The 26,341-nt window shown below is 46.9% G+C and overlaps 1 protein-coding gene across 2 annotated transcripts in view; it reads left to right on the top strand.

Annotated features, from left to right (window-relative positions):
* Positions 1 to 25,922, top strand: part of SNPH (syntaphilin) — a 40,927-nt gene extending 15,005 nt beyond the window's left edge. The window contains exons 3-6 of one of the 2 annotated variants that reach the window (XM_033153824.1): positions 13,782 to 13,872; positions 17,348 to 17,455; positions 22,875 to 23,024; positions 24,670 to 25,922. In XM_033153824.1, coding sequence (XP_033009715.1) covers positions 13,823 to 13,872; positions 17,348 to 17,455; positions 22,875 to 23,024; positions 24,670 to 25,921 — 1,560 coding nt within the window. In that variant the 5' untranslated portion in view covers positions 13,782 to 13,822 and the 3' untranslated portion in view covers position 25,922. The remainder of the gene's footprint in view (positions 1 to 13,781; positions 13,873 to 17,347; positions 17,456 to 22,874; positions 23,025 to 24,669) is intronic. The other variant, XM_033153825.1, reaches the window with a different exon arrangement.
* The last annotated feature ends 419 nt before the right edge of the window (positions 25,923 to 26,341 follow it).

The raw sequence follows: 26,341 nt of genomic DNA on the forward strand, positions 1-26,341 counted from the left end.
TACACATCTTCAGATACAGGTAGGTAGCCATGTTCGTCTGCCATAGTCATTGCAAAATAAAAAATAAAAAATTCCTTCCAGTAGTACCTTAGAGACCAACTAAGTTTGTTCTTGGTATGAGCTTTCGTGTGCATTCTTCAGGTATCTTTGTGTGCATTTCTTCAGGTATCTGAAGAAGTGTGCATGCACACGAAAGCTCATACCAAGAACAAACTTTGTTGGTCTCTAAGGTGCTACTGGAAGGATTTTTTTTATTTTTTATTTTGTTTTTACACATCTTCTTTCCCATCGCTCTGCCGAGCTGTTACTTCCCTCCATCCCGACAACAGGCTTTCCTGTCCGATCTACTGTCACAGTTTCTTCCTGTTTCATCAAGTCCATGTCGTAGGGTTTATTTCAATCCTGCTAGTGTCTTCAAACTTCTACAGTTACTGTTTATATAGTCAATAAATATACTCCAGTCTCTTTGGAAATTTGATTCATCCTGTTTTCGGATCCTGCAGGTCAGTTTTGCTAATTCCGCATAATCCATCATCTTTGTCTGCCACTCCTGAATCGTTGGTAATTCCTGTAATTTCCACTTTGGGGCTAATAATGTTCTCGCCGCGGTTGGCCCAGTGCATCTTCTAAGGGAGGAGAGAGCATTTGGGCTGCTCTTTTCCCATGCGAAGAAAGCAGTCTCTGCAATCCTGCAACTCAGACCTCTTAGCTTCCTCTCCCTCTCTTTCAGACAGTACCTGCATGGGCAAAGTTATTCATTAGTGGAAGGCAGGCATACAGAAGTGTGGGATTTTGTAGAATATTGTATGGTTGATTTAATCAGATTCAACACCAAGATCAGGTATTTGACTTCATCTCTCTTGGTGCTTTGATCCAGCAAAGCCCTGCCTTAAATCTGTATATATAGTGCTATCTTGTTTCCTAGCTCTAGTGTCTTCAAAGTCCTCCAAGGCCTTAGTATTTTTTGAAACAAGTATACATAATAAAATTACATGTCTAGCTAGACTTGCCTAAACAACCATTTTTAGAAGGCACTGAAAATAATACAGCAAAGGTGCTTGCCTAATCTTCATGGACAGGGAGTTCCAAACTTGCAAATGTGGAATGAATGCTATTTGGCATGTGTAAAAGTGTCAGTCCTGCAGATATTGCATAAAGCAATCCTTCAGCTAAACTGGTTCCCTGATGATGATGATGATCATGACGACTTTATATAATAATAGTAACACACTGACATAACCAGTCCCTATATCCAGAAACATCCTTTCTCTAGCTCCCCACCTTTCACTGTCCATGTCTCCTGCCCTCTTTTCTCTCTTGCTGCCTGCTTCCTTTCCTTGGAACTGTCTCGCATCAAACCTATCCATTCTCAAAGAAATCAGCCCTGAGTGCTCACTAGAAGGACAGATCCTGAAGTTGAGGCTCCAGTACTTTGGCCACCTCATGAGAAGAGAAGACTCCCTGGAAAAGACCCTGATGTTGGGAAAGATGGAGGGCACAAGGAGAAGGGGACGGCAGAGGATGAGATGGTTGGACAGTGTTCTCGAAGCTACTAACATGAGTTTGGCCAAACTGCGAGAGGCAGTGAAGGATAGGGGTGCCTGGCGTGCTCTGGTCCATGGGGTCACGAAGAGTCAGACACGACTGAACAACAACAACAAAAATACTTTGAGGCATGGTTGAAATGCATTTCCTGCGGTTTTCAGCTTTCATCTGAGCTGGAAACAGCTGGCCATTTTCTGGGGGTTGAACATACATTTTTGTCCCTTTATAACATATGATTTCCATACGTTGCAGAGAAATTAAAGAGTCCTGTGGCTATGTTATTGTGACCTGAGCTTCCATGGGCTAGAACTATCTCCCCATACAGCTGAAGAAGTTGGTTGTATTTCATGAAAGCTTCTGCCACAATAAAAATTGTTAGTTTTTAGGGTGGCACAAGTCTCTTTGTTATAAAATCAACTTAATTTCATTGTACACAGGTTGTAATAATAATAATATTATAATAATTTTATTATTTGTACCCCGCCCATCTGGCTGGGTCCCCCCAGCCACTCTGGGCAGCTTCCAACAAATATTAAAATACATTAAAATATCACAGATTAAAAACTTCCCTAAACAGGGCTGCCTTCAAGTATTTTCTGAATGTCAGGTACAGTAGTTGTTTATCTCCTTGACCTCTGATGGGAGGGAGTTCCACAGGCCGGGTGCCACTACCAAAAAGACCCTGCCAGGTTCCCTGTAGCTTTGCTTCTCACAGTGAGGGAACTGCCAGAAGGCCCTGGCAGTTGACAATAAAGGTATTATTATTATTATTATTATTATTATTATTATTATTATTAACTTAAAAGGAGCACTCATCCCATAGTGATAGTTGATATTTTCTTCCTGTAGCCCCATGGTTACAAAAAAAAAAAGCTGCTTCAGAGCATCCACAAAAACATCTGATAAGACTTGAATGTGAAACTGATTAATTGAAATATCAGGTTTCTGCCCAATTGGCTGTTTCAGTCCAGCCTTGTGTCACTTTGCACGGGAATTTCACTGCTGAGAAAGCATTTAGTACAATGAAACTGGTGTCCGGGGCGGGGGGGGGGAACTGAAACGGTGGGGGACTGCAAGGGGGAAGCGACATGCGTGTGACAAGTTAATCCCCCAACCCCTCCTGCCAATCACCCGCTCCTGACTTTATTCAGCTAACACATCCATCCCATCAGCATAAGGATTTTTGATTGCACAATGGGGCTTCCTCCCACCCCACCCCTGCCCCATGTTCCAGAGGATTCATTGAACTCTTAGAACAGATGTAGGGGGTGCACGGGAGGAGGGGGGGAGGAGAGGGGGAAGATTCATGGCGCAAAAAGAAATCCTTGCACTGATTGAGTGAGTCACTTAATGCTACTCTGGACACAACCAATTGGACACACAAGATAGAAGCAGCAGCTTTCAAACTGAAATGCTTCTGCTGAAAATTGACATTCAGCTGTTAACATGTGCCACATCACCCGCTGTGGACCATAACACATACCAGTAATATTTTTCAGGCATGCATTCTGTAAATTGTGCTTAATGCAAAGCATGCTTCATGGGACACCTGGGGTTAATCTTGAGGGCCCTATGCCAGTCCCGCTGAAAATTGTCACTTGGTTTTAAACTGTTTCTTAAATAATATAATTCCTTGCTACCCTTCCCCCATTCCTTATCTTCACTGTCCTATAAATCAGTGTTTTTCAACCACTGTTCCGCGGCACACTAGTGTGCTGCGAGATGTTGCCTGGTGTGCCGTGGAAAAAAGTGTGTTTATTTGATTCCTATTCAAGAGAATTACTTTATATATAGTCAATATAGGCACAGAGTTAAATTTTTTAACATTTTCTAATGGTGGTGTGCCTCGTGATTTTTTTCATAAAGCAAGTGTGCCCTTGCCCAAAAAAGGTTGAAAAACACTGCTATAAATAGACAAACATTTCATTGCCGTAAGGTTGCAGTCTGAGCGTATTGCAATGTTGGGTGTTTCTTAAATGTGATGGGGTTGTGAATAAATACTTCCTGTCTGCTCATAGCCCAGCTAGCACTCGCTGTGACAGATAATTATTCATTGTTGAACCCAAAGCTGAACATCAGCTGAGGAGCATGCTGGCTGGAGTTTGGGTTTTTGTCCTGTCCACCGCAGCATCCAGTGATCTCCTAAGCCCTGCCCTTGTTGCCATGACAACTCTTTGCATGGGTTGAAACAATCAGGGATGCCTCATCACCGTTCTGGGTAGTGCTGGGAAGCTGGGGGGGGGGCGGCGGCGGTGCTGCTGTGTGGGGGAAGGAGATCAAGGATGTGCTTATGCACCAAATCTGCAGGTCGGGTGGTTGTGCTGAGCAAACGACATGTGGAAAGATGCTTGTATTTGCTCATTGAATTTTTGCTAAGAAGCTTCTCATGTTTGGAAAATGTTATGTCTGAACCAGCTCAGTGACAAGGCCAGAGTCCCCGATACTTACCATATTTTTCGCTCCATAGGGCGCACCGGACCATAGGGCGCACCTCGTTTTTAGAGGTGGAAATTTTCTTTCTGGGTTTCCTCCTCTAAAAGCCCTGTTTTTTTGAGGATCAGCTAAAAGTTTTGCAGCTTTTTTGCAAAGGGAAAAACCCTGTTTTTTGAGGATCAGCTAAAAGTTTTGCAGCTTTTTTGCAAAGGGGGAAAAGCAAAGAGGAAAAGCCCCATTTTTATGGGGTTCAACTCACATTTCTGCAGCTTCTAAAGGAAAGGGAGCCTTTTCTACAGTTTCCAGACAGATAATCTAATCAGCCAGTCACATGTCGCTGGGGAAACAAACAACCTCCCTCTGCAGCACATTCAACAAAGGAGGGCGGGGCTGAAAGGGAGCCGGGACTCTTATCTCTCTCCCGATCTCTTGCTGATCAACTGCTGAGCGGGGTCCTTTCAACACCCCCTTTTCTCTTTGTAAAATAAAAAGCATGGTCCTCTTTTGGCCCCTGGGCAATTCGGCTCCAGGGACCACCATTCGCTCCATAAGACGCACAGATATTTCTCCTTACTTTTTAGGAGGAAAAAAGTGCGTCTTATGGAGCGAAAAATACGGTATGGAGTGAGAGGTGAACCCAGGGCTTCCAAATGTGTACTGAATTATTTGATTGTAATCTAAGGAATGTTGGGGCTTCCTAAATTTCCAGAAACCTGAAATTAAAAGGACTCCGCAGAATCTCTGAATTGCATCCTCTGTGCGTTGGGAAGATCTTAAAGTACCCGGATTTGAAACCAGTGTTATTCCCATGTAGTCTTCTGTAATCTTGCCACTGCATAGCAGCATATCCACAGGGTTGCCATCAAAGTGTGGAATTGCATATTAGTGGAAAATTAAGCATTTTTTAATTTCTTTTTTTTTTTTTACACGTTTCTGGTCCTTAAATCTGGAATGCTGATTTGAAAATGCGCTCATGTTGCCTTCTGATATCACAGAAGTTGTGCTGAGGAGCAGAGGAAGTCTGAACAGGGAATCCACTGGCGAGCAGGTGCCTCTTAAATGCCCTTCTGCATAATAGAGAAGGAAAATGAATTATGCAAAATATGTAAAGTGTGTGTTGATTTCTAGGCACAGGATTGTGATACGTTTTTCAGTGGCTTTTCTAGATTTGCGGTTGTGGTAATAAATAATAGTCAGCCAACACTGTCATCTTCTGTGCCTTCAATTCCGCAAATCCTGAAATTACTTTCCCCCTCTTTCCTTCCTTCCTTCCCTTGCTTGCAGCTGCAGTGTTGATGTCTTCACACTGCTGAGTCACTCCTCTGCCAGAGATCTCTTATAATCCCCCTGACTTTCATAGCAGTCAAAATGCTTGGAGTGTTATTAGCAGTTTCTTCTCTCCACCCCTTTTCCTCACTCCCACATTTGTCCATTTTTATTTCCCTAAGCAGAATTAGTGATACGTTTGCATCTGGCACAAAATGCTGGAATAGAGAAGGGCTTTTGAACTCACCTTAGATTGTTATTATCAGGTTGGTGGTAGAGGAAAGCCTGTATGTTGCAGACCTCTAGCCTCAGGGTCTGGAGGCCAGAAACAGATTCTCACATGCATACATACCCACAACTGTGTCCCAAATCACTGCCAACTTAACCTTCTCCCACAGTATTTAATGGGAGCCATTGAGAACTGAGCCCAGTTTTGCATGGCCTGACCTGGATTCACTTCCTTCGTCATCTTAGAGCAGGGACAGTCAATTAGTTCTCTCCAGCCATTGCTGAACTACAACTTCCATCATGATATCTGGATAGCATCATACTGGCTACACACGGGAGCCAGTCAGGCACAGAGAAAAAATGGCAAGGACAGAGAAGGAAAGGACACAGAGCTCTCTCTCTGGTGAACCGGGTTCGCTTCCCCGCTTCTCCACATGCGTGACCTTGGGCTAGTCACACTTTTCTGAAGTCTCTCAGCCTCACTCACCTCACAGTTTGTTGTGGGGGAGGAAGGGAAAGGAGAATGTTAGCCGCTTTGAGACTTCTTTGGGTAGTGATAAAGTGGGATATCAAATCCAAATTCTTCTTCTTCTTCTTCTTCTTCTTCTTCTTCTTCTTCTTCTTCTTCTCTTATGCCTTAACCCAGTGTTTTTCAACCTTTTTTGGGCAAAGGCACACTTGTTTCATGAAAAAAATCACGAGGCACACCACCATTAGAAAATGTTAAAAAAATTAACTCTGTGCCTATATTGACTATATATAAAGTAATTCTCTTGAATTTTTCAATTTTCCCCACGGCACACCAGGCAACATCTCGCGGCACACTAGTGTGCCGCGGAACAGTAGTTGAAAAACACTGCCTTAACCTGAGCCAGACCATTGGTCTGTCTAGTACAGGGGTAGGCAGCCTAAGGCCCGTGGGCTGGATGCGGCCCAATCGCCTTCTCAATCCGGCCTGTGGACAGTCCGGGAATCAGCGTGTTTTTACATGAGTAGAATGTGTCCTTTTATTTAAAATGCATCTCTGGGTTATTTGTGGGGCATAAGAATTTGTTCATATATATTTTTCATAATATAGTCCGTCCCACCACATGGTCTGAGGGATGGTGACACCTGGCTTGAGAGCAGTACATGTGAAAAGGATCTAGGAGTCTTGGTAGACCATCAACTTGACATGAGTCAACAGTGTGATGCAGCAGCTAAAAAAGCCAATGCAATTCTGGGCTGCATCAATAGGAGTATAGCATCTAGATCAAGGGAAGTAATAGTACCACTGCATTCCGCTCTGGTCAGACCTCACCTGGAATACTGTGTCCAGTTCTGGGCACCACAGTTCAAGAAGGATACTGACAAGCTGGAACGTGTCCAGAGGAGGGCAACCAAAATGGTCAAAGGCCTGGAAACAATGCCTTATGAGGAACGGCTTAGGGAGCTGGGTATGTTTAGCCTGGAGAAGAGAAGGTTAAGGGGTGATAGGATAGCCATGTTCAAATATATAAAGGGATGTCATATAGAGGGAGAAAAGTTGTTTTCTGCTGCTCCAGAGAAGCGGACATGGGGCAATGGATTCAAACTACATGAAAGAAGATTCCACCTAAACATTAGGAAGAACTTCCTGACAGTAAGAGCTGTTTGACAGTGGAATTTGCTGCCAAGGAGTGTGGTGGAGTCTCCTTCTTTGGAGGTCTTTAAGCGGAGGCTTGACAGCCATCTGTCGGAAATGCTTTGATGGTGTTTCCTGCTTGGCAGGGGGTTGGACTGGATGGCCCTTGAGGTCTCTTCCAACTCTATGAATCTATGGTGGCCCATGGCTGAAAAAGGTTGCTGACCCCTGGTCTAGTAGCTCATGACTCTGGCAGGAACTCTCCATGGTCCTAGGAAGAAATCTTTCCCAGTCATAAGAACATAACAGCTTGCTTCATCAGACCAATGACCCATCTAGTCCAGCATCTAATTCTCACAGTGGCCAATCTGATGCCTGTGGGAAACCAGGGAGCAGTCCTGCTACCTGTGATAGTTTTAACTGGAGATGGCAAGGGTTGAACTGGGACTTTCTACAAACACGATATGTAGCCTGTCACTCATCTACAGCTGCTCTCAACAGTGTAACACATTTTAACAAATATGTTGCCTCCTAGACTAGAATTTTCATCAAGGTGCTCTTTCAGAGTTCTGGATTTCAAATAATCCTCCCACCAAATTGTGCACATTATGAAATGTGCATCCCTAGGTCTATGTGATGTGATCTGTGGGGGCTTCCCCAGATGTTCTCCCCCAAGTAGGCCCGCCTGGCACACCTTCATTACATATCTTTAGACGCTAGGCAAAAACATTCCTTTGCTCCCAGGCCTTTGGCTAATTAAACAATTTATGGCCTTTTAAACTGTGGGTGGGGTGTTGTTTGTTAATCTAATATGTATTTTTGTGTTTTCATATTGTAAACTGACCTGTGATCCTCAAATGAAGGGTAGTATGGAAACTTAATAAATAGAATAAAATAATATTCTACAATGTGTCTGCTCTTAAGAGACACCCATGAATTCAGCATGTGAACATACCAGTTTGCTTTGCAGAGGGAAGTATGTGGGTGTTTTTACGTCAGGGGTGCCCTGCCCCTCTCCCTCTGTGTGGTTCCTTCGTCATTGCTTTACCCTTGACCTGACAATTTTGTGTTCCAAGTTTTCTGTGGCTTCTTTTCCCAGTCCTCCCACATCATTCGTCACCATGGAGAATCTAACTCTTCCCGAAGCCTTTATTCTTTTCTTGCTACTTTTTAAAAGGAGCAATTAGTAGGTTGGAAGGACAATTTTTGTTGGCGGGGGAGTTCTGCCTCCCCCACTCCTCTAGAACTCTTGTCTGAGCAATGAATTAAGGGTGGTTCCCCACATATATGTTCATTGCGTGAGAATGTGTATCTTGGATAGCATTGCACCAAAGTTGGCTTTGGATAATATGCAAGGTCTTTCTGCAGTAATCATACTGTTATGAGTTTAGGGGAGAGGAAATAGGATGTACGTGATACCTTTCTAACCCATGAATCCAGCAATTAAAATATAATTAAGATTTACAGTACCTTGCCATTTCCTATGAAATATTTGGTGCATTTCCCCCCCAAACCAGCTTTGATCCAAATTTTGACAATAGAACAACCTCCCTGCATTTTAAGATGATAATGTGTTTGCAGCCTGAGCTTTTAATCAGGAAGGTTGTGATTGAAGTGGCACTTTTGCTGTGATCTCACTAGTCGGCAATACTGACTTAGATAACAGGGCGGTTATTGACATTTGTTTAGTCAGCAGGGGTCATCAAACTTTTTCAGCAGGGGGCCAGTCCAATGTCCCTCAGACCTTGTGGGGGGCCGGACTATATTTTGGAGGGGGGAAATGAACAAATTCCTATGCCCCACAAATAACCCAGAGATGCATTTTAAATCAAAGCACACATTCTACACATTTTACTCATGTAAAAACACCTGGCAGGCCCCACAAATAACCCAGAGATGCACTTTAAATAAAAAGACACATTCTACTCCTGTAAAAACACCAGGCAGGCCCCACAAATAACCCAGAGATGCACTTTAAATAAAAAGACACATTCTACTCCTGTAAAAACACCCGGCAGGCCCCACAAATAACCCAGAGATGCATTTTAAATAAAAGGACACATTCTACTCCTGTAAAAACACCAGGCAGGCCCCACAAATAACCCAGAGATGCATTTTAAATAAAAGGACACATTCTACTCCCGTAAAAACGTGCTGATTCCTGGACCATCTGCGGGCCGGATTTAGATGGCGATTGGGCCCGATCTGGCCCCCGGGCCTTAGTTTGCCTACCCATGGTTTAGTGTCTTGCTAAGCGCTCAACGCTTTAATAGTGCTGGCACCCTCACAGTGGAATTCCCTTTCAAAAGAAGCTGCCCTCCTGATTTTTAGGAAGTGGTGTGTATCAGCATTATTTTAAGGATGGTATGGGCTGTTGAGGTAATGGGTGTGTCTTTGAGGAGTGAGGATACTGACTGACACTGTTCAGTTGGGCTTGGGGGCTAGCCCACTGACCCTCTTAAAAATATAGCCAGCAGGATTTAAATTGCAGTAACAAAGGGGGCGCGGGTGGCGCTGTGGTCTAAACCACTGAGCCTAGGGATTGCCGATCAGGAGGTCGGCGGTTCGAATCCCCGCAACGGGGTGAGCTCCCGTTGTTCGGTCCCAGCTCCTGCCAACCTAGCAGTTCGAAAGAACGTCAAAGTGCAAGTAGATAAATAGGTACCACTCCAGCGGGAAGGTAAACAGCGTTTCCATGCACTGCTCTGGTTTGCCAGAAGCGGCTTAGTCATGCTGGACACATGACCCGGAAGCTGTACGCTGGCTCCCTTGGCCAGTAAAGCGAGATGAGCGCCGCAACCCCAGAGTCATCCACAACTGGACCTAACGGTCAGGGGTCCCTTTACCTTTAATAAAGGTCCACATTTCACATTTTTCTTTTTTTCTTTTAAAAAAGCATCCTGAAATAGCAGCCCAGGGGAATGGCCAGGGCTGATCCTGTAGTGAAGATGGAGGATTTGTAGTTTGGCTCTGTATATAAGAATTTATTCATGCAAACAACTTCTTGATGTTACAGTGATGAACCGATGCTTAGCTGCAGGGTTCGCAGGTGCCCTAAGCCAGTGTATACCTAAGCCTTTAAATGTGCTTTGTAAAGCTGCCTTCCGGCTGTGTCCTCAGTCAACTCTGAAACCGGTGTTGGTTCAGAGTATTTTTATTTATTTATTTAAGTATTTATAGACTATGCTTCCATAAAAATACGGCATGGCAGTATGCAGCACATAAAGTTGCAATAAGGTCAATAAAAAGCATCAATAAAAAGTTAATAAAAGCATCAGTAAAAACAAAAAGGGATCCTAGTTTGTAAAATCAGGTTCACATGGCAGAGGCCTGTCTGAATTACAATAGTAGTAGAAGGAGGAGGAGGAGGAGTTTGGATTTGATATCCCGCTTTATCACTACCCGAAGGAGTCTCAAAGCGGCTCACATTCTCCTTTCCCTTCCTCCCCCCACAACAAACACTCTGTGAGGTGAGTGGGGCTGAGAGACTTCAGAGAAGTGTGACTAGCCCAAGGTCACCCAGCAGCTGCATGTGGAGGAGTGGAGACGCGAACCCGGTTCCCCAGATTACGAGTCTACCGCTCTTAACCACTACACCACACTGGTTTTAGGGCACAGCATTTGTCCCTTCCCAAGAGCCACCAGAGAGGCTAAAGCGCAAAAAACATTCTTGTAGCCTAGTCCTATAAATGTTTGCTCAGATGAAGGGTCCATCAAGTTCAGTGGAGCTTTCTCCTGAGTAACTGCACCTAGCACGAAAGCTTTGGGGTTGCTTGTGGAATCAGCCTGTTTTATGTCTATAATAGTTACAGGTGGGTAGCCGTGTTGGTCTGCCATAGTCAAAACAAAATCGAAAATTCTTTCTAGTAGCACCTTAGAGACCAACTGAGTTTGTTCCTGGTATGAGCTTTATATGTCTATAATGTTTCACAAGCACAGCCCTTACCTGTTTTCTGCATCCCAGCCCCTCCAAGCTTTTGTCTAACCAAAATGCCCTCCCTAAATTCCTTTCCTTTGCCACTCTCTGGTGCAGCCAGGGTGATGGGTTTTCTCTGCTCAGTGCTGCAGTCAGCAGGCATTGCTTGGGATGCGTCTCTTCACTCGCAGCATGCAAGCAAGCAAGCCGGGTGATGACTAATCGTGGCGCATTAGCAAAAACCCCTGCAGCTTTGCATCTTGGGGAGGCAGACTCCATCGATTTGGGAGCTTTTATCCAAAAAGGCAGCTTGCTTTGCACACAGCTGGAGTCTCCCGCCCCCCAGCATCTCCCCACTTCCCCTCCTATAAGGGAGTGAAGGGATAAAACACAGATTGCAAAGTTCAGCAGAACCTACTGCCTTACTCCCCCTTTGTGAAACTCAGGACAGTTTCTTCTGGTGGAGGGACCCCCCTGAAGATTTGTGGTGTCTTTGTGTACAGTCTAAAGTGGTTGTTTACAGCAGTGTTTTTCAACCTTTTTTGGGCAAAGGCACACTTGTTTCATGAAAAAAATCACGAGGCACACTACCATTAGAAAATGTTAAAAAATTTAACTCTGTGCCTATATTGACTATATATAAAGTAATTATCTTGAATTTTTCAATTTTTCCCATGGCACACCAGGCAACATCTCGCGGCACACTAGTGTGCCGCGGAACAGTGGTTGAAAAACACTGGTTTACAGGATGGAAGAGTTCTTGGGACACATTGGCCTAAATGACTGAGGCCCCATATATCTTAAAAGACAACAACCAGCCATATGTTAAGCCAAACACCATCCTGCATGTTAAGGTCAGCAAAGATGTTCAGGTGGCAGTGGGGTGTAAGAGGACATTTTCTGCAGCAGCCCACAATTGTGGGGTACTTTTCCTGTAGAGGTGCATCTGAAGTCCTCGTTGTAGGGCTATTGCTGTATGCCGACGACCTAACTCTTTACCCATCATTTCACAGCTGAGTTACATATTTTAGAGGTGACCTTTATTCTCCGTTTCTGAATTGTGTTTTAGGTGTTGTGTTATACCTTACCTTTATCTGATCTTCAGTTGTAGCATGGAGTTGTTCTAAGATCTGGGATCTTCTGGTGAAGAGTGGGTAACATATCCTACAAATAAAGAAACTAGCACAGTTCAGGGACACATTCCAGCCAGGCAAAGGTGCTCAAAGAAAGCCTGGAGCAGGGCCAGTGACCTGTGGAAGAGACATGACCTAAGGAAAGTCCCAGGGGCAGCTCTGGAGGGCCGCATTTGACTCTTGAGAAGTAGTGGACCATTAGAAGAGCAGCCTGGATCAGGCCAGTGGAGTATCTAGTCCAGCATCCTCTTCTCACAGTGGCCAATCAGATGTCTATGAGAAGCCTGCAAGCAGGACCCGAGCACAAGATCACTCTCCCCACTTCTGATTCCCAGCACCTGGTATACAGAAGCATACCTAGCTTTGTAGGTAAGGGCATAGCCACTGATAGACTTAAAGGTAAAGGGACCCCTGACCATTAGGTCCAGTCGTGTCGGACTCTGGGGTTGCGGCACTCATCTCTCGTTACTGGCCGAGGGAGCCGGCGTACAGCTTCCGGGTCATGTGGCCAGCATGACTAAGCCGCTTCTGGTGAACCAGAGCAGCGCACGGAAACACTGTTTACCTTCCCGCCAGAGTGGTACCTATTTATCTACTTGCACTTTGTGATGCTTTCAAACTGCTAGGTGGGCAGGAGCAGGGACTGAGCAACAGGAGCTCACCCCGTCGCAGGGATTCGAACCGCCAACCTTCTGATCAGCAAGCCCTAGGCTCTGTGGTTTAACCCACAGCGCCACCCGAGTCCCATACTGATAGACTTAGCCTCCATGAATTTGCCCAGTCCTCTTTTAAAGCTATCCAAGTTGATGGTCATTACTGCGTCCAGCAGCAGCAAGTTCCACTGGTTAACTCTGCAGCACTGCATGTAGAAGTACTTTCACCTGTGCCAATTGTAGAAACTTGGCACAAAGCTGCAGAGGCATCCTGTGGCAATTTGGTTCCATTTGCTCTGCTAGCTTTCACCTCTTCTCCTTGCTCATTCTCATCCCCAGCGCAATTCAGAATTATCTGATTGTTCATTGATTAGCTAATGGCTGTGACAATTGTTCCCTGTCTCTTTGAATGGGGGTGGGAAGAGATTTAGGTGCATCCATTTTGCATGTGGAGTTTGTCATTCTCCAAAAGATGACTAGCTGCTAACCCAAAGTCTAGTTCAGGCCCACAAGTCAACAAAAACAGGACCAGGCTGGAGAGAGGGAGGTGAGTTTTATGGGGCCATGGGGATCAAGGCCAGCCAGGTGGGACAAAAGAAAGCATTTTTAAAAATTGATTCCTTTTAAAGATGTATAAACTGTGCTTTTGTCCACAAACGGATTCCAGGTTGGCCTACATAAAAATAGAAATACTGATCCAATATTAAAACAGAATCTTACCCTGCTATCGAAAAGAGGACAATGTCAACTCCAGTCTTAACTTCCTTCAGGATCGTATTCCAAAGCCCAGGGTGCTTTATCGACAGGGAAAGAGTGGGGTGGGGTTCATTGTTGGTACCACATGCTCCCCCATTCATTACAGTATTTCAGTAACCAAGTAGGGAAAGTTTTATGGTTTGAAATCTAGGCATCCCCAGGTGGACCTTGCTACAACCCATGGTTGTTCTAACCCCGAAATCCCTTCCCTCCCTTTTTTTTTAAAATCTCTCTCGCTCTTTCCCCAGCTGGAGTGACAGCCAACTTCACCGCCAAGACCTGCGGTTCCATGGCTATGTCCCTGCCAGGGAGCAGACGACCCTCGACGGGATCCCGGAGGTGAATATCATGAACCCTTCCCCTCTACATTGCGGATGGGACTTCCGGCAGATTCACAGCAGAGGAACCTTCCTCGCGCCCCCCCCCCCCAGCCTTTCCCCTACTGCATTCAGCAAGGCTTTCCTAGAGCGAAGAGAGAGCATGAGTGCTCCCCAGCGGTATGGAAGGAGACTCTTCTCCTTCCATGTGCTTCGCAAATTGTACAGGATTATGAATGCTGCACAGTGGCTTGTGGGGACTGCAGAGCCGCTAGGAAGGAGGGACAGGTTGTTTCTTGTGGCTGCCGTAATCCAAAGTTGCATGTCTGCTGATCACACCTTTGGCACAGCATTTGCATGCCCTTCTCCCCTGTTGTGCATGTGTGAAGCGCTCCATCCATAGCTGTCAAATTTCGGATTTGAAAATAAGGGATCAGCAGTCTCACCTATCCCAGGGACAGTCACATATCAGTGGTGGGCGGAGCCAGAAGCAAAAAGTGGGCGGAGCAGCAATGCAAACTCCAAGTGGGCTCGGGCTCGGAGCGGAGCAAAGAGGAGGGCAGCCAGCAAAGAGGAGGGCAGCCATGTGCTCTGCGCGATGGAGCCCCATCGTCTTCTTGTCTGATCCCATCAAAACAGGACAGGAAGCAGCAGCTGCTCAAAGGCAGCCAGGCTCCGCCCGCCAGCTAACCCTATTGGCCGGCTGAGGGGCTCGGCGGCAACGGATAGGGGCTGATGCAGGGGGAGGAATACACCCCCCCCCTGTAAGCACGGGAAACGGCTCCCACTTGCTTTGAGGGCTGAGGCTTTTCTCTCCAAGTAGGCGAGGTCTTCCTACCCAGTCCCTGGCCAGCAGGGGAGGAGCTGCTTCCATTAAAAACGGGAAATTTAAGGGAAATAAAAAATAAGGGAGAGCAGCGGGAAACTGCTTGAAATAAGGGAGAATCCCGGGGAAAATGGGATACTTGACAGCACTGGCTCCATCACAGTAACTGAAGCTGGAATCCGCACTTCAGTTCTGGACAGCCAAAGGCAGTCGTTGGGGTGGCTGCTTCCTCAGCAGCAGGGGGCAGGGTCTGTTGGCACTGGCAGTTTTCCCTTTGCTGCAGTTCTCTTCCTGTCCCTTAGTGTGTTTTCATGCACCGGAGGTCCCTGCCATTGCCATTTGAGAAGGCATCTCCTGAGAACAGCGCTGCCAGGCTCTTTGATGGGTTCTGCTCCCGTGCCTTTAAGGCAAGCCTGTGCACAGCTTGTGATGAGCCGAGCCAAGCACAGCTCTCCTGTCACGCTCGGTGACCTGTCAGGTCCTGCCAGCCGCAAGAGCAACGCTTGTTGTTGTTTTAAAATGCCAGCCCTGTCCGGGGAGAGCATAGAAATGCTGAGCTGCTGTCAGATACCTAAGTTCCCTGGGTTCTTTCTCAGGAATGAAAGCGTGTGTGTTAATATTGATGGGAGTGAGGAGAGGGTGTGCCGACCATTTTCACTTGCTGAAAAGGACTAGGAATTGTTCACCCCTGGGCAAGATGCCATGGATCTAAAGTACAAGGAGACAGACATAGGCGAAACGTGTTAGTAAGCTGCCTACGGAGCTGTGGAATGTCAAAAGAGAGACATGTCAAGCACTTAGTACCTAGGGCATCCTATCTGAGTGTCCTTTCCAACCCTTTGATTATATGTTACAGGTGGGTAGCCGTGTTGGTCTGCCATAGTCAAAACAAAATCGAAAATTCTTTCTAGTAGCACCTTAGAGACCAACTGAGTTTGTTCCTGGTATGAGCTTTCGTGTGCATGCACACTTCTTCAGATACACTTCTGTTTCAGTGTATCTGAAGAAGTGTGCATGCACACGAAAGCTCATACCAGGAACAAACTCAGTTGGTCTCTAAGGTGCTACTAGAAAGAACCTTTGATTATATGACTCCTTATCATAGTTTTAATTTTTATTTACAGTGTTTCTATACTATCCATGAGCAATAAGTAACCTGGGCAGATTACAACCTTATAGATGTAGAATCATGAGATTGTAGAGTTGGAAGGGGTCCCCAAGGGTCATCTAGTCCAACCCCCTGCAATGCACGAACACATGTACAGATGTAGAAATACAGCATGAGGGTAAAAAAAGGTAAAGGGACCCCTGACCATTAGGTCCAGTTGCAGACGACTCTGGAGTTGCGCCGCTCATCTCGCTTTACTGGCCAAGGGAGCCGGCGTATAGCTTCGGGGTCATGTGGCCAGCATGACTAAGCTGCTTCTGGCAAACCAGAGCAGCGCATGGAAATGCCGTTTACCTTCCCACCGGAGCGGTACCTATTTATCTACTTGCACTTTGACGTGCTTTCAAACTGCTAGGTGGGCAGGAGCAGGGACCGAGCAACGGGAGCTCACTCCATTGCGGGGATTCGAAAAGCTGACCTTCTGACCAGCAAGCCCTAGGCTCTGTGGTTTAACCCACAGCGCCACCCGCGTCCCAGCATGAGGGTAAAGTCAAAAGCAAATTAAGACAACATTATATATACAGTGGAATCTCAGTTTTTGAACGCAATCCGTTCTGGAAGTCCGTTCGGCTTCCGAGAATCAAAGGGGTGTCTGCAAGTTCAGTGGGGGAAATTGAGAAACATGCCTCGGAAGCATTCCCTTCCGGGTTTTTGGCGTTCAGCTTCCGAAACGTTCAGCAGCCAAGATGTCCGAAAACCGGGGTTCGACTGTATGTATATTACAAAATAAAAAAATTCCTTCCAGTAGCACCTTGGAGACCAACTAAGTTTGTTATTGGTGTGAGCTTTCGTGTGCATGCACAAAGAAGTGTATCTGAAGAAGTGTGCATGCACACGAAAGCTCATACCAAGAACAAACTGAGTTGGTCTCTAAGGTGCTACTGGAAGGATTTTTTTTTTATTTTGTTTCAACTACGGCAGACCAAGATGGCTACCTACCTGTAACTAGATGTATGTATATAGTCAATTAATACATGTTCCCTTGCAAGCATCTGTCCTGCCTTTTCCTATCCGCCTATCTAGAATGTTGCTTACGGGGGCGTGTTGGGGTCTCTGCCGCCTCTTGTCATCCCAAAGGCAGCCTGGGCCTAAGGATGATACCTTTCCAGCACTTGCCCTCTAGCGCTTATGATCAGATGCTTTTTCCTGGGCTCCGAGTTCCATGAAAGTGAGGGGGTGCTCTTGCTGGGGTTGTGGGGAGTGGTGCTGGGGGGCATGCAGCACCCTCCTCCGGCCCGCCTTTGCTACTGCTTCACTAACCTGTTTGCAGAGAGAGCTTTTGCCACGTTCCATTTTGAACCCCGCCTGTTTGTTCTTGTCGTTTGTTCTGTTCTGTTCTGTTTTTTCTTCCTGTCTTGGTGTATCCGTGTTTTCCTTTGGTGGTGTTTTTTGTTTTGTTTTAAGTCGTGAGTTTTACGGAAGGAGTGGCTTTGCCTCGTTCTTTAAGTCCTCAACGGCCCCTGCCACTCCGACTGAGAAACAGCCTCTTCTTCCTGCCTCCAGGCGTCCCTCTCCGCCAGTGAGCATGCGGGACACCTACGGCACCTCTTCGCTCAGCAGCAGCAGCAACTCCGGCTCCTGCAAGGGCAGCGACAGCAGCCCCACCCCAAGGTAACCCTTGGCTCCTGGAAGGGCACCACACACACACACACACACACACCCCACAAGCTTCCAACGTAAGAGAGAGAATTGCCTTGCCAACCCAGCAGTGGCCTGCTAGATCATAGAATCACAGAATCCTAGAGTTGGAAGAGACCCCAAGGGCCATCCAGTCCAACCCCCTGCCAAGCAGGAAACACCATCAAAGCATTCCTGACAGATGGCTGTCAAGCCTCCGCTTAAAGACCTCCAAAGAAGGAGACTCCACCACACTCCTTGGTAGCAAATTCCACTGCCGAACAGCTCTCACTGTCAGGAAGTTCTTCCTAATGTTCAGGTGGAATCTTCTTTCTTGCAGTTTGAATCCATTGCCCCGTGTCCGCTTCTCTGGAGCAGCAGAAAACAACCTTTCACCCTCCTCTAGATGACATCCTTTGATATATTTGAACATGGCTATCATATCACCCCTTAACCTTCTCTTCTCCAGGCCAAACATACCCAGCTCCCTAAGCCGTTCCTCGTAAGGCATCGTTTCCAGGCCTTGGACCATTTTGGTTGCCCTCTTCTGGACATGTTCCAGCTTGTCAGTATCCTTCTTGAACTGTGGTGCCCAGAACTGGACACAGTATTCCAAGTGAGGTCTGACCAGAGCAGAATATAGTGGTACCTCCCTTGATCTAGACGCTATACTCCTATTGATGCAGCCCAGAATTGCATTGGCTTTTTTAGCTGCTGCATCACACTGTTGACTCATGTCAAGTTTATGGTCTACCAAGACTCCTAGATCCTTTTCACATGTACTGCTCTCAAGCCAGGTGTCACCCATCCTGTATTTGTGCCTTTCATTATTATTTTTTTGCCCAAGTGTAGTACTTTGCATTTCTCCCTGTTAAAATTCATCTTGTTTGCTCTGGCCCAGTTCTCTAATCTGTTAAGGTCATTTTGAAGTGTGATCCTGTCCTCTGGGGTATTAGCCACCCCTCCTAATTTGGTGTCATCTGCAAACTTGATCAGGATGCCCTCAAGCCCATCATCCAAGTCATTGATGAAGATGTTGAATAAGACTGGGCCCAAGACAGAACCCTGTGGCACCCCACTAGTCACATCTCTCCAAGATGAAGAGGAGCCATTGATGAGCACCCTTTGGGATATCCTCTAGGATAGCTGCCAGCCGAGCAAGATAGAGGCACCATTGTTGCACGTTTGTCCACGGCATCTGGTAATCCGGGAGTATCCTGCCTCTGAACATGGAAGGTTCTGCTCAGCTTGGTCTTTTCCAACCTGGCACCCTCCACATGTTTTGGACTACAGCTCCTATCAGCCTAGGCTGATGAGAGTTTTAGTCCAAAAGTTGATCAAGGTGATCTAGAAACCAAGCCGTATGAGGAACGGTTGAAGGATCGGGATATGCCTAGCCTGGAAAAGAGGAGATACGATGGTCCTCTTCAAATATCTCAAGGGCTGTCACGTGGAAGATGGAGCAAGCCTGTTTTCTCCGGCTCAGGAGGGTAGGACTCAAAACCAATGGATTCCAAGTTACAAGGAAGGAGATTCTAACTAAACATCAGGAATAACTGTTAAGAGCTGTTCAACAGTGGAATGGAGTCCTTCAGAAGGTTCATTGGAGGTTTTTAAGCAGAGGTTGCATTGCAGGGGGTTGGACTAGATGACCTCTGGGGTCTCTTCCAACTCTGTGATTCTATGAAAACATTTGAAGGGCACCCAGCTGGCAAAGGCTAATTTAGCCATTCTGGCTAATAGCCACCAGTCACCTAACCTCAACATGTCCAATATAACTGGAAAAATGTAACTGATGATTCCAATCCTAACCTGGCACCGGTGATCCAGGTGGGAAGAGGGGCTGCCAAATAATGGCAGATTTAACTCCTAATGCAGGTTAACTTAGACTGTTCTGGAGCACAGAAGAGTAGCTATGAAGCAACTGGAGGGTAATCTTCCTGTACTCCTTTATTGCAAGCTTATGAGTGGAAGGAACTGCGTGTCTAACTTTATTTGTAAGCAACTGTGAATATGAAATCAGCTGCTGATAATAAGGCTGGACCTATGATTGAACCCCAAATAAATAAACAAACCCATAAAAGGGGTTGGATTCTGTCTTTAAAAGTAGCTGTTTCAAAAGAGCAGTACTTCAGTATGTGCAGACTAATTCTGAACTCAGTTGCAAATGAGGGCAGTTACACACTGCTGAAACTGGGGCATAACGTGTGTCCCCGATACAGGGTTTCAGAAATGATCAAATTCACCATTAGTGCTGAAGGGCAGGAAAGTTGCCAACAGATTCCATAGATATAGATATAAATATAGAGATACAGTGGTGCCTCGCTAGACGAAAAACTCGCTAGACGAAGGCATTCGTCTAGCGGAAGGCAGCCCCGCAAGACGAAAAAGTCTATGCGGCTGCCTCGCAAGACGAAAATTTTTCCTCTTTTTTTTTCTTCGTCTAGCGAAAACGCAGCTTGCATTGCCGCTTCGCTAGACGAAAAACCCGCTAGACGAAAATTTTCGCAGGACAAATTATTTTCGTCTAGCAGGGCACCACTGTAGATAGATGTAGATAGATAGATAGATAGATAGATAGATAGATAGATAGATAGATACTATAGATCAGGGGTTGGCAAACTTGCCAGGCATTGAGCCGGTTCCTCCAGCGCCAATCGCGCAGCAGGCCAGAGGGTGGGGGAGTGTGCACCCATACGCGTGCGCACATGCTATTTCCAGTGCACTTCTAGGTCGGAGGAGCACCGAAAATAGCTTGTGCACATGTGCATGGGCCTCCTCCGACCTGGATGTGCACCGGAAATGACGTTTGCGCATGTGTACAAACTATTTCCGGTGCTCTGCCGACCCAGAAGTGGGCAGCCGCGCCGCGCCGTGCCAGTAAGAGCAGGCGGCAGGGGTCGCCATGGGCCGAATAATTGAGTCCCACAGGCCGTAGTTTGGAGACGTCTGCTGTAGATAGATCTTGCAATTGCTGTTATGCACCAGTCCTTTGCATACAACCTAGATAATGATCTGGAATTAAAATATAAATAAATATGGATTGTATTTCAGGAACCTTAAAAATTAAGTCCAATATTGCAATAGGGAAAAGGCTCCGTTCAACAGAGACTTTGTGAAGGTCACCAGTTATTGCAGCTGCAAATGGAAGAGTGGTCTAAGGGTGTACTTTCGCATTACACATTTTTGGCAGAGTTCCTGTCCTCAGCTCTTGCTTCTCCCATCTATAACATCCAGCCCAGCCTACCTGATGTCACGATGTGTGTTTCCTCCCTGCCATCACATTCCCTGCTCCACATCACTGGCAGGACCAGGGAGCCACATATATATATATATATATATATATATATATATATATATGTATATGTATGTATATGTATATATGCATAATATATATATTATAAGTCTGCATTCTTTGTAACATATAGCTCCACTGCAAGTTCGTAACATTGGACTTGATCCCCTTTTAAATACAAAAAAACCCCCACAAAACTTTAATATTGAATCCTTGTCCGATTCAGTAGTACTGGGGCCATCCTCCTTGGGAGTCCAGGCCTCATTCCCAGTACAGTCCTGAAAGGCTAAACTCTCGTCTTCCTCTGCTGCCATTACGTTTGAAGGCAATCCGTTTGTGCTCTCTGGGAAGGAGGGAAGGAGGAGATGTGAACTGGCATAGAGATGGGTCAAATTAAGGAAGATACCCTGTTTCTCCTAAAATAAGACATAGCCATAAAATAAGCCATAGCAAGATTTCTATGCATTTGCGAAATATAAGCCATTCCCCAAAAATAAGCCATACCCCAAAAATAAGCCATAGTGACGTGGTACCTCCCATTAAAACAGCCTGGAAAGGTGTGGCTATGCAGCGTACCGATGTGACGCGGTTAAAATAAGACATCCCCTGAAAATAAGCCATACTGTGTTTTGTTGAGCGAAAAAAAATATAAGACAGTGTCTTATTTTAGGAGAAACACGGTAGGTCAGGTCCCAGACTTCCAACTCCACACTCAGGATTGCAAATGCACATAGACTTTTCCTGGTTTCCTAATTTCTATTTCTTTATCAATTTAGACACTGAGCAATTAGGAAGCAAGTATAAATGTGGACAGGAAATCCAGAGACAGCATCAGTCCTGCGCTCCAATGTTCCTGAAAGCTGCCGATCAGCCAGGAAACTTTTAGCCACCTGTCCAAACCAGGTTTAAACTCATACCCTTCCCTTTCACTGGCTGTATTCACAACTGCCAGGACACTGCCGGGCAGGCAGGACACTGGCTTCAACCCTGACAGTAGCAGATAGATGAGGTCCACATTCCAACGTCCCTATTAAGCAAGCCCTTTTGAATAATTAAGCTGCACAAAACCCCACTTAATTATTTACATTAGTCATTTCTAACCTGCCCTGGGGGGGGGGGAATTCTTTGAAGGGTGGAGGTAGAAATGTCTAAAATAAGCCAATTAAAATGTAGGCTTTTGTACAGCTTGACAGCTAAGTACGCATCATGGAATAAATATATACGTAATAAAGCAATCATACAATTCAAAAATCAACAGTAGATTGGTTAAAAATCAAACATCATGGTTAAAAAGCCAGGGCAAGGTGGGGAGAAATTGGAAACAGACACACCTCCCTGGGCAAAGCATTTTAACACTGGAAAAAAGAAACTCCCCCTCATTGACACTGATAGGACCAGGGCCCCTGCCACAGCCTAAGCTCTGGAGAGCTGTTTTTGTGGGGGGGGGGGGGTGTCTCTACAACAGAATATTACTGTACAACAAATTTATATTTAACTTATTTTAGCTGTGTGTTTATAACCCCCCATTACTCCCCAAAGGCAGAAAGCTAGCCAACGTCAGGGGTTAAGGATAAATACAGAAAGGGTGCTGGGTACTGCAAAGTGCTAGGGTCTGTCAAATCAACATAATGCTTGCAAGCGTAAAGAAGCGTCTTTCGTCTTAAATGTCTGTCTGATTTCCCCCTCTGCCGCTCTTCTCCGTTTCTTCATTTGCTACAGTTCATTAGTCTGCTATATCTCCACATTACTCCGTCCTGGGCAAGAGGCTACAACTAAAACATCCTGTGCACGGGATTATTGCTCTCCTCTATTCTTGCTTGGCTTTGGAAGAGAAATCTGGAGAAAGGGGCAGAAAAATCCGAGCTCAAAACCCACACAGTTAACTTAGCAGTGTCGGCGTAGGCAGCACTGTCCCAAGTTTCTGAAGCTTAAGAGGCGAACCCCAAGGAGCTTGCAGTCTAATTTTCAGCCGTGAGAGAGAGAGAGAACAAGAGAGTGAGTGTGAGAAAGTGAGGGGATGCAATCTTGTGCTCTGAACCTTCCACGGACCAGGAAGGGAAGTCTCCCTTTTGACCGAGGGCAGTTCCAAGGCATTGATGAGCTTTCCTGTCTTTTCAGGCGCCCAGTCAAGTACCTGCTGTGCAGTGACAACCATGGGATCAAGCCCCCGACCCCCGAGCAGTACCTGACCCCTCTCCAGCAGAAGGAGGTTTGCATTCGGCACCTCAGGGCCAGGCTGAAAGACACGCACGAGAGGCTGCAGGACAGGTCAGTATTTGGGCGCAGTGGAACTTTTCAGGTGCAAATTGGTGCTAGCTTGTCTTCAATAGAGACACTCTATGCTACCCGAGTTAGGAATAGAGCAGAGGGAATTGTCGCAGATCCTTTGCATCCTGGTCATCATCTGTTTGATTTACTTCCACCTGGACGTCGCTACAGGGCTTTATATACAAAAACGGCGAGTCACAGGAACAGTTTCTTCCCTTGCGCCGTTAAATTGTTAAATTCGTAGTTATGTAGCGGAAGGGAAGGCCAGTTATGGGTGGGGTTCCTTTGCTGTGTTATTGTATTGTGAGTGGAATAGTGTTGTATAAGGTATGTATAAGGTATGTTTATATTGCAATGTAGCCGAAGCAAAATTCCAAGTATGTTGGTACTTGGCCAATAAAATTATTCCTATTCCTAATGATGATAGACTACAATAGCTGGCTTCATGGTCACAATGCATCTTCCTGAGGTTAGCTGTGGAAGTGTCTCCTTGCCAGTGCTGAAGATTCAGCTGCAAATTTAGTCAGCTTCTTGCGCTTCACCTCAGGCAGCAAACCCTAACCCTTACTCACAGGTAAGTGTGCATAGGATTGCTGCTGCCTAAGAGAAGCAGATAGAGGTAACTTTGCTGAATTTGTACAGTCTATTCACAGAATTTAACTTTCACTCTAGATAAACAAATGGATCCATATGAAACTCGGTAGCTCAGTCAGTAGAGCCTGAGACACTTAATCTCAGGGTTGTGGGTTCGAGCTCCATGTTGGGCAAAAGATTCCTGCATTGCAGTGGGTTGGACTAGATGGCCCTTGGTGTCCCTTCCAACTCTACAATTCTATGAAACTATAACAGATTGGCAATTACAAAGCCAGTGCGGTAAAACTAATCCCTAAACACCCCCCAAAATTCAACATTAATAAAGCATTTTGATGCCAAAGGCTTGAGCCTGGTGAAGTGCGTAGTGCACACAGACCTGCTTGTGCTAATAATAATAATAATAATAATAATAATAATAATAATAATAATTTATACCCCACCCATCTGGCTGGGTCTCCAAAGCCACTCTGGGCGGCTCCCAACCAAATATTAAAATCACAATACAGCATTAAACATTAAAAACTTTCCTAAACAGGGCTGCCTTCAGATGTCTTTTAAAAGTAAGATAGTTGCTTATTGCCTTGACATCTGGTGGGAGGGCGTTCCACAGGGCGGGTGCCACTACCGAGAAGGCCCTCTGCCTGGTTCCCTATAACCTCACTTCTCGCAGTGAGGGAACTGCCAGATGGCCCTCAGAGCTGGACCTCAGTGTCTGGGCTGAACGATGGGGGTGGAGACGCTCCTTCAGGCATACTGGGCCGAGGCCATTTAGGGATTTCAAGGTCAGCACCAACACTTTGAATTGTGCTGGGAGCCAATGTAGGTCTCTGAGGACTGGTGTTATATGGTCTCGGCAGCCATTCCCAGTCACCAGTCCAGCTGCCGCATTCTGGATTAGTTCTAGTTTCCGGGTCACCTTCAAAGGTAGCCCCACGTAGAGTGCATTGCAGTAGTCCAAGCGGGAGAGAACCAGAGCATGCACCACTCTGGCAAGACAGTCTGCTGCAGAGCTAGCAAGGGCAGTGACTGTCTGCTTGTCCGTCTGCCACAGGGATGCAGAGATTGATGACCTGAAGACGCAGCTCTCCAGGATGCAGGAGGACTGGATCGAGGAGGAGTGCCACCGCGTGGAGGCCCAGCTGGCGCTGAAGGAGGCCCGGAAGGAGATCAAGCAGCTGAAGCAGGTGATCGACACCGTCAAGAACAACCTGATAGAGAAAGACAAAGGGCTCCAAAAGTACTTTGTGGACATCAACATTCAGAACAAGAAGCTGGAGACCCTGCTTCACTGCATGGAGGTTGCCCAGGACGGGACGGTCAAAGAAGAGGGGGCAGCTGAGTCCGCGGGGGGCTCTCCAGCCCGCTCCCTCACCCGCAGCTCCACCTACACCAAGTTGAGCGACCAAGGGGCCGCCGACAGGAACCTGGGCGGCTCCCAGATCTCGGTGGAAGAAGCGGCCGACAGTGGCTTTGTGGCTGCAGACGAATCCTTGAGCCGGACGGACTTGCTGGACCAGAGTAGCCTCCTGTCCTCGGGGGTGGAGTGCGGCACAGATGACACCTCCCTGCAGACCAACTTCACCCTGGGGTCCCGGGTGCCGACCAGCTCCACGTACGAGAAGCTGATGGGGTCTCAGCACAGCGTCGAGGCTGCTGTGCAGGCCAGCTGCATGCAGGAGCAAGCCATACAGACGGACTTTGTGCAGTACCAGCCGGATCTCGATACCATCCTAGAGAAGGTGATGAAATCCCAGGCTTGCAGCCTGGGCAGCCCCACGTCCGTGTGGGTGTCTGAAATGGAGGATGCGGCCGAGCCGCATAGCTCAGAGATCCGGGCCCAGAGCTTCCCCGGGGGGCCCACGGACATGGCAGCTGCTGATCCCAGCTCAGCTGTGTTGATCAGCGCTGGGGAGGAGGAGGAAAATGCTACTGAGCAAGCAGGTTCGCCAAGCCCAGCGGCCAACAGCCCAACCGTGCACCAGCCTTCTAGCGCGAGCCAGTCGGTGAGCGTCGTGTGTGCCCCAGAAGAAGAAGAAGCTGAGCCAGGCCGGGAGCTCGTAGCAGCAGCGGCAAGGGAGCCCCAAACTTACTGGAGCCGCCACTTCATCGTGGATCTCCTGGCTGTGGTGGTGCCGGCAGTGCCTACCGTCGCCTGGCTGTGCCGCTCCCAGAGGAGGCAGGGCCAGCCCATCTACAACATTAGCTCGCTCCTGCGCGGCTGCTGCACGGTCGCCCTGCACTCCATCCGCAAAATCAGCTGCCGCTCTGTAGCCGGCACCAGCAGCTCCTGCTCCCAGCCGTGACCTCCTTCCCCCCCCCCCAAGCCCGTTGCGTCGCACACACGCTTCGTCGAGAGAGAGATAGAGAGAGAGCCAGTTCATGGAAACAACCATAATTTTAGCTGACCACTGATTGTAAATTTCATCCACGCACTGAGACTTTTTATTTATTTATTTAGGTATTTATTGGGCGGGGGGGCGGCACCTGGGTGACAGTTCTGACCTGCTGCATCTCGATTTATGCAAACGGCTTGGGGAAGCTAGCGTTGCCCCTCTTTCTGCAACCCTGGAGGAATTGCAAGGAGCTGGGATTGGGCAGGCAGCCTCCCTGCTGGAGGACCGTCGCGTTGTAGGTGTCGTAGCTTGTGGAAGTTTTCCTGTCATTTTACTTCAGGGAAGTTACGAGACTTTTTCCTAATCTCTCTCCTTTTCCGCAGTAGGCTC

The sequence above is a fragment of the Lacerta agilis genome, chromosome 6 (genome assembly GCF_009819535.1).
Source record: "Lacerta agilis isolate rLacAgi1 chromosome 6, rLacAgi1.pri, whole genome shotgun sequence".
NCBI classification, from domain to species: domain Eukaryota; kingdom Metazoa; phylum Chordata; class Lepidosauria; order Squamata; family Lacertidae; genus Lacerta; species Lacerta agilis.